At 38.3% G+C, this 11,909-nt stretch overlaps 1 protein-coding gene across 4 annotated transcripts in view; it reads right to left on the bottom strand.

Annotated features, from left to right (window-relative positions):
- LOC139138409 (calponin-3-like) overlaps nucleotides 1-11,909 on the bottom strand; it is a 43,288-nt gene that overhangs the window by 23,349 nt on the left and 8,030 nt on the right. Inside the window, exon 1 of one of the 4 annotated variants that reach the window (XM_070706778.1) lies at nucleotides 10,756-10,943. The exons of 1 other annotated variant lie outside the window; for it this stretch is intronic. In XM_070706778.1, coding sequence (XP_070562879.1) covers nucleotides 10,756-10,806 — 51 coding nt within the window. In that variant the 5' untranslated portion in view covers nucleotides 10,807-10,943. Of the gene's footprint in view, nucleotides 1-4,913; nucleotides 5,149-7,268; nucleotides 7,526-10,755; nucleotides 10,944-11,909 lie in introns of those variants that run through there. 2 more of the 4 variants (XM_070706776.1, XM_070706779.1) reach the window with 2 other exon arrangements.

Genomic DNA, 11,909 nt, shown 5'->3' on the forward strand with positions numbered 1-11,909 from the left:
AACGAACTGTTTGTCAGAAGGAGATTGAGACTTGGGATCTGATGATGTGGGAGTGTTACTTGAACTCTGTGAACTGTTGTCATTTGATTTTCTACTGTCCTTTGAAAAATTCTTGGATGAAAAGGAGGAGTTAAATTTACCTGCATTGTTTCTGTAGAAAAGGACTGGGATGGTTTGCTGAGAAATGAAGATTTGTGGGTCATGAATAATCATCGGCCAAACGTGCAGCAACCTCTAATGTATCTGCCTTTTGTTCATTGATAAATGTCTTGATGTCACTCCGGATGCACCTTTTAAATTCCTCAATCAAAACAAGCTGTCGTAATTTGTCATAATTCTGACTGACCTTTTCAGAAGAACACCAACGATCAAACAGTTGTTCTTTTGTTCGAGCAAATTCAACATAAGTTTGATCCTTCACCTTCTCACAATCCCTAAATTTCTGACGGTAAGCTTCAGGCACCAACTCATAGCCCTTGAGAATTAATTCCTTCACAGAATCATAATTTGAAGCCTGCTCTACTGACAACTGAATGTAAATTTCTCTGGCTTTACCCACCAAAGCACTCTGCAAAAGCATAGACCAGGACTCCTTAGGCCAATTCAGACTCTGAGCAATTTTCTCAAAATGAGGAAATATTTATCAACATCCTTTTCTTGGAAAGGGGAACTAACCTGAAATGCTTAGTGATGTCAAACTTGTCTGAAGGGAAGAATTTTCCTGATTGTCCAAGCTCTAAACGTCTCATTTCTAACTGTAGTCGATGTTCTTCCAATTCTCTCTCCTTTTCTCTCTGTCTTTCTTCCATTTGTAATTCTTTGTCTTTCATTTGTAATTCTTTGTCTTTCATTTGTAATTTTTCCTGCCTTTCCCTTTCTTCCATTTGCAATTTTTCCTTTTCTAATTCCAATTTCTTAAGCTCCAAATCTGCCTGTATTTCTAATTCTAATTTTTTGAGTTCGAAGGAAGACTCAGGCTCATAATCTTTTAAGGCAGACTCCTCAAAATGGCCAGAATTAACTAAATGTTTTGCAATCTTGAACTGAATTTCTCGCTTGCGCATAGATCTTTTGACATCTACTTTAAGGAAATTTGCCAGTGCTATGAGGTTGTCTTTTCTGAGGGAATTAAATGTGTCCTGATCAAGGTCATCCATAAATTCGTCTGGCTTGAATTCCGCCATGATTGAATTTCGCTGAGTTCACAGTATACAGTAGTTTTGAAAAGGCTGTCAAAATGTTGTCAAACGGCTCAAAATATTCGTACCCCGGACGAGCCCCCAATTTGTTACGTGCAGAGAAAACGAACAAAAGGGTGAACTCAGCAGTTAACGTTTAAACAAAATTTATTACGAAAATAAAACTAATTGCTAAGTCAGGGATAGAGTACAAGCTTTAAAAGTGTACAGACTACTTATCTCAGCTGGGACGGCAAAGCTCCAGTCTCAGAGTTGTAACAGTCAGTTGGATGAATGAACAGTCCTTCGGCTTGCAGGCTTGTAGTTGCACAAAGTCCAAAGTATAAATCCAGCGTTGGCAGTGAAGGTCTTGAAAAGTCTTGAGAATGACTACTGCTGGAGTTTAGTAACACACAAGAGACACGATCCCAAAAGTCTGACTGGAAGCTGTGCACGTCCCTTTATAAAGGCATATAAGAACAATCTAGAACTTTTATTGACATGCTAATTACTGTTCTAAAATTATCTCCCTTACACAACTAATCAACTTTCCAGAACATTCCAAACATGACTAATTGAATTCAAGGTTGTGAGGTCATCAAGGGCAGTGACCTTGAGAATGTTCTAGACTAATTGAACTCAGGTCATGATGAGTGTGGGGGAAATGACCTACATAACAAAATGAAATGGTGTCCTACTGATAATCTAATAACACATACACCAATGCCATCACTGTGACCTTAGCTAAGCCAATACTAACCTCACAATGCAAGTATACAGACCGTTTCTTAACAACATCGAAGAACACTGTAAGCTTAATCATGTTCAAGAATAAAAAGCCAAGGCTAAGTAAAATTTTTACTGGTATTAAGAATTGACAAAGGCCACCATTCTCTGTCACTTGTGTTCTTTCTCTAATTTCCAAATCCCTCGCGAAAAATATGACGACAAAGCCTTCCAACTCCAAAACACCACTCCAAATGGCTTTAGGAAAAGTTGTTGCCTGGCGGAGAAGTGTGTAAGAGTCTGAAAGTTCAATCTGTACTATGGCATACAATGCATCGCTCTGACATTTACGCTATAAACTACCATCACATTTCAATGCAAGCACGTCCCCAAACACCTGAAACGATTCAGTCCAAATATGGCCACCATGAAAAATAAACAGCATAGCTGAATTTCTATGCAAACAAAGTTTACCGAACTCCAGGCACCTTGGCCACCATATTTTATAGAGCTACAGAATACTGACATTTATGTAAGTTTTATCACCTCCACAAAAGAAAAGCTGTCTACCTGGCCTTGGAAGAAAAAAAAAAGGTACTTAAAAATCGACAAATCTACAAAGAAGAAAGATATCCTCAATGATTTCCCATGGTTACTTGGGTGTAGGTATTTCAAGAATGTTTAAAAACACACATTTCAACACAATGAATGGCATGAGATGTGAAAATATGCAAGTCCGTCAATTGAGAGGAGTTTTTGTTATCACAGCTAAATTTACGCCATATGCTTTACTCAATGCTGATCCTCTTCATGTAATCATCAATATTAACTTTTGCAACAAGTTTTTATCACAATCTTATTTTATATATTTTGTATGTTAATATTATCCCAACTGGATACAAAACACTTCTACAGAGGACGGATGACTGCAGCTATAGCTCATGAAACCAGAGCGGAAGTCAACTATACAAAGCCAGTTCCTCTGAAAAAATAGAATTACAATAACATTCATGTGAACAAAAAAAAATTTGGATTTTAACTTGAGAAACAAATAAATGTGACGATGAAAAATTTATGACGGAAACAAAACCAAAATCTGCAAATGTCTGCCAAAGAATGGTTTTCATTGTTTAGATAAAAATGCATGTATGACTTTGGGACAAGAGACTTCTTTGAGAGAACAAGATATCGTGGTAATACAGTGCCACTAGGTATGTCCCACCTGTTGCTTGCTCTGTTGTTGGCCACACTACTATTTATATCATTTCAGTTCAGTTAAGAATAGACTTGATAAATCATTAAACATTATCAAATATTCCTAGGTACTCTGGTTTGGCTTGATTATACATGACAACAAGACATTGTATATATCTTTGAATAGGTCACCATTCTATTTGAACAAACCAAAGTGATAAATGATTTAAATGCACATGTTTACATCAGCTATTAATTTATGTTAATTTATGTACAAGCTGGGTTGCTCCTCTTCAAAGTTTTTTATTCCTTTCCCCTCATTTTCAGTACACAGGTCCACATTAGCCATTGAAAACAAAAGATGTGGCCAAACCATGGTGAGTCGAGGGTTATCACTTTAGTCAACATTGCTGAATACAAAGTTGACCGCACAGGGATCTGTATTGTACTAAAGTTGTTGGATTCTGTGAATGAAAATCATACAAAAAATGATGCAACTACCATTTCAGGGTACAGTGAAGGTGTCATCTTTTCTGTTTTCTCTCACTAAAGAAATTAAAATTAATAGTTAATACACTGACAAGCGGGCCATATTCAGACCTGACCTCTCTAATTATTTGCAGTTACAAACAGTACAAGTACAATGTTGAGTAACTGATAATCTCAGATATCTAAATTCTAATTACACCCTCACCCCCATAACATGTTATTTACTACACTGTGGTCACACCCAAAACTGTCTTGCCATGGAAATATGTCTTTGTGTTCAGGTCTTTGAAGAGTATAGAATACCACCAGTTCAGTCATGTCAAAAAAATCTCAACTTTGATCATATATTTGATATACTGTGTACTGTGGGCACTCCCAAATCCGTCCTAATCTTAGGTGAGCACAGAGACGCCAAAGCGACCGTGATAATCTGATATGTCCTTTGACCAAATATGGACTTCCCAGACTGTAGGGTATTAACAGCTGCAAGGATAAAGCTCTTTGAATAAGAAAGTACTTCTAAGGTCAAAAGGCCATTTCGGAACCGGTCAGAATTCATAATATATTAAACTGGACAACAAAGGGCTCTCCTTCAATTTCTATGCTTGATCTTTAATAGGGGTTGCAACAATCACTATGTTGCCGACGCACGATTTTTGAAGATCGAGACGAAAAAATGTACACGAGAATCAACAGGTTGTTCTGGAACATACCGTGGAAATGTGGGGAGTCAATGACACACACTGTGTCGCCCCTAGGGTGGAGTGTGAAAATCACAACACCACATGACATATCCCTCACGGAGAAATAGTACAATGCCGCCATTTACACGGTTAGTAACCCTATACGCATGAATGAAGACGCTGACGAAATTCTCTGCCCTTGAAGTTCAATGACATATGAAACACGCAATTGCTTTGTGGCGTTGCTACAGGTCTACAAGACCTTGTAACATCTAGTGACGGTCTGATATCCGGGCTGTGCAAATACAGGTTTTGTGCTGAATAAATAGTAAAAGCTTATGTGTCGAGTAAATACGTTACAACAGATCTACCACCAGTGGTGAGCTTGTCAACTATTTGCTTGACGGTGCAAAAAACTCAACCGCTTGTTTTTTGTTATATTCACAACGATTACATCTTCTGCTGTTTTCCTTGAAATTTGAAATTATGTACCAGTTCATTGACCATACCTGCACAACGCTGGCGGTACACGATACCAAGTTGCCCCATGTTCCCTCATTTCATCACAGTTACTCTACCCCCTCACCGTAATTTCCATTGTCCGCCGCAGACAAGAATGTTTGTAATTGTACAGTGAACTCACCTTAGCCTTTAGCTCTGCCGACAAGCCAAAACTACGTCCTCTGTAAGCCATTGTCAAATTATATAATTATGAGCTTTCGTCTCAACAACTACGGTAGCTAACTGAAGCAAAGGTATTTCACACACCCGTGGTATAAAACCACTATATTTACACAACCGGTACCTCTCACCCTACCACGAATTCCAATAATTTAAGGGCATCGCCAGGTAGGCGTGACGTCATCACGAAACTATTTGGTTGGGAGGGCGCTGTGTGAGCCAAACTTTGTCCAGTAGCTCGTAAAAATTAATTTCCCATTCGATCTTAAAATGTTCAGAATCACCGATGCAAAGTCTAATTAACGAAGTTTTCTAAATTATATCATAATTCGTGAAAGAAGAATGTGACATCATTTATAACAGCGCTGAATCAGCCTTGAGCTCGACATTTTCAGTAGTTTGGTATGTACCATACGTACTGTATTGACGTAGCTACCCGCAGCAATGCAACCATGTTTGAATTAACTTCCGTAGGTCATTGGCGCCAGTGCCAAAAGAACATATTCTAATCGCAAATATGTTTTGAATTCACCATTGTGTAAGTATACATCTGAAGATAAATAGAATGGCCGCGGAACGTTACATTGTTCCGTTGCCCATTAACACCTTTCCGCTAGACGAGTATATGAGCTCCCTCGAGCGACGGATAAATTAAATCATAAGCTTACAACGCAGGGAAGTGTTTTCATTGACGATTCGTGTGCTGAATCATAGTCCCTATGAAAATTAAGGTCTATACTTGAATAAACAATATTGCTTCTGATCTCAAGGTGAAAACAGTTTTATCAAAGGATCTCAAAAGTCGTGTGTAGTGTAGACGTTAGTTGCAGGTGTTGGGTGTGTGATATAACACCTGATGAGAATAATTTCCAGTTTCTTGGGATAGGCTTGACTCCCCTGCCGACCTACATCGCACTTCCTCTGTAACTTCAACTAGAGTTCACAATCGACAGGATGTTTTTACTTTTGCAGTGATGTATAGTGTCAGATATATCTGTCCTCACTTCTCTCTTTCAGGTCGCACCAGTATACAGTAACTGCAGATTTTCAATCGTTTGCCAGTTGTATTGTCTCTCGTTAAAACCGGACCGTTGTGACGTCAGTTATGCCGCTTTTGCTAACGCTACGTCAGAAGACGACACAGATTTGCATTCACTAAGAAGCTAATACTGCTCTGAAGTGTCAATCCTGTAACCTTTCCTTTGTTCACATTCCACTAATCCCCATGATAATGGGCCGTCACAATATTACGCTTTGCTTTTGCACTTTCATTGGTTACATGTTAATCTGCTTTAAAGAACCATGAACCTCTACTTTCACGAAAGAACAAAATCCTTTAGATTCAGAAAGACAGCGGTACGGATATCGGCTTGTGTTTTTTGTTTTTTTACCACCAGCCCAAGGCCAGTTTTTATCTTTTGTTTTTAATTTCGCTTCACGCCAACGGTCGATCACTGATTAGTCTCAGTGCCAGTTATATAAGTTGTATAATCTCTGGCGCTGTAAATGATACTTTTCCTCAGCGAAAGTTCACAACTTGTAACAAAGAGGAAGACAAGAGAAAGGGCGCTTAAACGTTAAATGGTATAATGAATTCTCATCACGACCAAGTGTTGACCCTTCCATAGAAATCGCATTGTGTTCGAGGTTGACAGATTTTTTGCTCTGTAAAACATGCCATCAATTCAATTCTGCATACACAATCTTTTCACCACATTGTCAACTATTCGTCCATACTGTATGTTCCGAGGTCATCAACCCAAAGCTATGAACTTTCATAAGTAGTCACAAGGCGTGTCCCGCTCCTGTGCCTCGGGACCTTTACAATGTCAACCTTACTGAAACGTCCTTTCCTTAAAACACTGTTGAAAGTTCAAAATGGTGCTATAAAATTTAGAGAATATTATCTTGATCAAAACATTTCTCCGCTAGCCGCATTTAAGTAGTAACCCTTATCGTATAATTCTATGACGTCATCCTGAATGAAATTAACGTGATGGCTCATTCTGGGAAGGGGGGGGGGGGGTATGCACAGACACACGTGCCTGCAATTTGATCCCTGACCAAAGGAGAATCGATTAACGACAACTAGGTAGTTGATGTACATGTGTTTCACTAGCTAGACTAAACTTCACCAGGTAAGCTCGTTTCTGTCATGATAGACAGACGACAACGCCCATTTGCCGACCAACGTCCTCAGCTCAGTGGTGAGAGAGTAGCCGAGCTGTCAGCGAGAGTTCGTTTTGGTCTGTACTGCCAGTACTACATACCCTGCTACCTACGGCTACAAACCCCAGGTAAAGATTGAGAGCAATACCTTGGCTTTCAGCTCTGCCGTCATTCCGTATCCTGTTGGACGGGATGCCATGGTCACTCAAGTGTTGAAGCCGGGGGTAAATACTGCAGCGAACAAGAACGTGCGGGGCGGTTTTTCCGTCACGGGTAGGGAGCGATAGACAGCGCTAAATACTGGTAGTGCAACAGACTAGACTGCTTATGTACCTGTAAAGTGCGTATAGATGAAGCGGGTACGTGATCAGCCAATGTGCGTGCAGGCATTCTATATTGGGCATTGCTTCATACATATTCATGAGGTCACAGGGTCACTGATGCCACAAATAACCAAAACCACAAACAGCGCTCTAACATATTCTGCTCATGAATTTCCGATAGACGCCATGGCGAACACCGTGGGCGAACAGTTAAGAGACAGTCCACGCGCAATCCCTTGTACTACTCGCATGAGTGCTTGTTGATATTGACAATATGACGTGATCCGTCCTTTGTTCTCGCTTGATACATAGTTGTGTTCAGCTATTCAGTGTGTTCAGAGATAAACCTGATAAAAACCTTTTAAACGTTACCCGGCTAATATTAATAGTTTTTTTACCCAAGCCTTTCGGATATTAGGCCTAATAGTATTAATATCCGAAAGGTTTTGGTAAAAAACAAGAGACGCAAAAAAGAGGGGAAACATTAATGCAAACAAGATTGAAATTAAGTCTCACTAATTAACAGTGCCCCACAACGCCAGTGCATCGATAAAACACACTCAATCCATTCAGTATTACTATGGTTTCAAAAACATAAGTGATGTATTACATGTAATTATGTTAAAACATTATCTATATCAACGAGTCTACGTACAGAGGTTATAGTAATAGCAGTATGCATCTTGCATCTGTGCCATATCTGATTTGCAATATATTTTCAAAGTTACTGATCGAAGTTTGTATTGAAAACCATTACGCAATGGTATATGTACATATACATACACGCACGCACGCGTACAAACACACATTATGTATGCACGCATATGTGTGCATATATATATATATATATATATATATATATATATATATATATATATATATATATATATATATATATATATACTTGTTTAGTTCAAGATCAGCTGGAGTAGAGTGCTCAATACTAGAGTACAGCTAAATACACAATATTGTGTATATTATATATATATATATATATATATATATATATATATATATATATATATATATATATATATATATATATATATATATATATATATATACGTAGTATGTACCGTTGACGGGCAGGCAGACTAAGGTGCACGGGTAGCAATGACAAAAGTAAGATGACCAAAGTATTTCATCAAACAGCACATATTTAAACTGAAAAACTGAAAAAGTATAATTGTTTGGTCTATAACCAACATGTCTGTTATCAAGAAGAAAAAAAATATGAAATAATACATCTAATATGTTCCTTCCTATTCCAACAGATTGACAATCAATTACATTGCACTCATGTATTTCAAAATACACATTGCTTTTGAGGTTCACTAAACTGAAGAAAGTACAATCAAAAGTATGTATCATTACCAGAGCGTTCGATGTTTCGCATTTTGTTTTCCTTTGTTTTTCTTCTCAACAAAAGAGGGCGCTCGCACAATTAGACGGCAGCAAGTGCACGAACGTAAGTGACTTGTGCTCAAGGCACAGACCTGATTGTGATCAGTCTGAAGACTCATAAAATAAATGTCCTTAAATCCATGTCTACAATGAATGACACAGCTTCTCCAGCTTATTAACATTTTGAAGTTCTATCCTTTTGATAATCAAATTGGTCTTATTCTTTACATCTTCAGTCACAAATACGTGTTTTTCCGTGCAAGATTTTGCGACGGAAAAGACACAGATAAACGATTTATTTCACATCGTTCCGTCACTGACAGTCATTTGGGAGTCTATAGTCTCTACAGGCACCTGTTTTCGATTCTGTTTTTGCCAAATGAGTTTAATTATGAAAAGCTTCAGATTAATATTTGAACTACAAGTCCAACCATGATTTTATTGATCAGATTTCATGAATTATGGAAATAATTTAAATATTGTATTCTTGGTTCAAAATACGTCTCAAAAGCTGTATGTTCGAGGCTTAAGAAGTTAGTTTGTACTTCCCATGGAAGTACAATTGCTATCATATACTGATTTAAGACATACCAATAAGCCGCTTTAAAGACATTTCTTCGTTTGTATAAATAGCTGTCCCTTTTGATGCACATGCATATCTCAAGATGTAACCAGTCAAAGTTTGATAATTATTATTATAGTGTGTGTGTGTGTGTGTGTGTGTGTGTGTGTGTGTGTGTGTGTGTTCGATTCAGAGAAAACTGAGAAAACTGAGAGTCTGTTTTGTGATTTCATGTCAGCAATGATTTTATGGCCCTATGTCAACCCTGAAAGAAATACAGTAAATTTATATAAAATAAGATTTCGGCGATTTCGGACGCTGTATGTTCTGAAATAATACTCAGTATATACATAATCATACATAGGAAAGGATGTTATCGATCAAGTCTTGATTACTAAGCAAATCAGAATGCAGCCTTCAAATTAATCTGTTTTGTACATTGTTCAGGCCAATTGCATAGGTGATCCCACATTCGGCGGCAGGTCTTTGCTCATTTGAGTAACAAAACATGTTGAATCGACGAAAAATCACGTTCAGGCGATTGGATGAAGTTAAATGCTTTGTTCGTTGAAGAGTTTTCTGTATGAATATTATTCTGTAATGCGAAAATCAAGTACTATAGTCAACGATTAGAGCTGCTGTTAGATAGAGATAAATTTTCCCCGGAAATCTTTTTCACACATTGTGTTAACTAACACGTGATGGATCTGCTAACAAAGAGCATGCCACCACTGACACCCAGACAAGTATAGCTGCTGTCGGAGTCATCGGGACGCAACTGACTGACAAGGCTGTGAACTTTCACTAAATAGTCACTAGGTGTGTCCCGTCCCGCCGGTGCCTTGGGACCATTCAACCTTACTGAACTTATTTTCTTTTTTAATCCTTAAAAGACTGTCGACGTCTGAAAAGTTCGAAATGGTGTTAAAGTTGGCGAAATAATTTCTTGATAAAAAAAATGTCTCTATTAGTCGCAGTGACGTGTAACCCTTATCAGTATCATTATATGACGTCATTCTGCCTGAATGAAATGAACGTGATGGATCATTTTGGGAAGGGTCGAGTGTGCACAGACACACACACTTGCCTGCAAATGAAACCCTGACCAAATAAGAATCGATTAACGACAACCAGGTAGATGCATGATGTAAATGTATTTCACAAGCTGGACTGAACTTCACCAGGTAAGCTCGTTTCTTTTATGCTTCGGCCAGACAGACGACAACGCCCATTTGACGACCGACGTCCTCAGTGGTGAGAGAGTAACCGAGCCGTCAGCGAGAGTTCGTTTTGGTCTACACCGCTACCCACAGCTACAAATTTTAGGTAAAGATTGAGAGCAATACCTTAGCTTTCAGATCTGCCGTCATTCCGTATCCTGTTGGACGTGATGCCATGGTGACTGAAGTGTCGAAGCCGGGCCAAAATACTGCAGCGAACAAGAACGTATGGGGCGGTTTTCCGTCACGGGCAATGAGCAACAGACAGTGCTAAATACTGGTTGGCAAAAGACTAGACTGCTTGTGTACCTGTACAGTATATACGTGTGGATGAAGTGGGTGCGTGATAAACCAATGAAATTTCGCGGTGGCGTGCAGACATTCTATATTGGGCATTGCCGCATACATATTCATCAGGGTCACAGGGTCCCTGATGCCACCAATAACCAGAACCACAAACAGCGCTCTAACATTCATATTCTGCTCATGAATTTCCGATAAACACCATGGCGAGCAGTTAAAGCGGCAGTCCGCAATGCCTGGTTCTGGCATTATACTAAATGACGTGATCCGTCATTTGTTCTTGCTTGATACATAGTTGTGTCCAGCTATTCACTGTATTCAGTGTGTTCAGAGATAAAACTGATAAAAACCCATTAAACGTTAACTGCGATTAATATCCGAAAGGTTTGGGTAAAACCAAGAGACGCAGAAAAGAGGGGCAATTATTAATGCAAGCAAGATTGAAAACAAGTATCGATCAGCAATTAACAGTGCATCGATAAAACACATGCAATCCATTCAGTGTTACTAAGGTTTCAAATACATAAGTGATGTATTACATGAAATTACGTTCAAAACATTATCTACATCAATGAGTCTACGTACAAAGGTTATAGTAATAACAGTATGCATCTTGCATCTGTGCCATATCTGATTTGTAATATATTTTTAAAGCTCAAAGTTACTAACCGAAAGGAAATGATTTCGTGCCCACATAAGTTTGTATTGAAAACTACTTCGCAATGGTATGTGTACATATACATACACGCACGCACACGCACACACACACACACACACACACATATATATTACGTACATATATATATATATATATATATATATATATATATATATATATATATATATATATATATATATATATATATATTATGTATGTACGTACGTAAGTACGTATGTATGTATGTATGTATGTATGTATGTATGTATGTATGTATGTATGTATGCATGCATGCATGTATGTATGTATGTATGTATGT

Source organism: Ptychodera flava, chromosome 8 (genome assembly GCF_041260155.1).
Source record: "Ptychodera flava strain L36383 chromosome 8, AS_Pfla_20210202, whole genome shotgun sequence".
Classification (NCBI taxonomy): domain Eukaryota; kingdom Metazoa; phylum Hemichordata; class Enteropneusta; family Ptychoderidae; genus Ptychodera; species Ptychodera flava.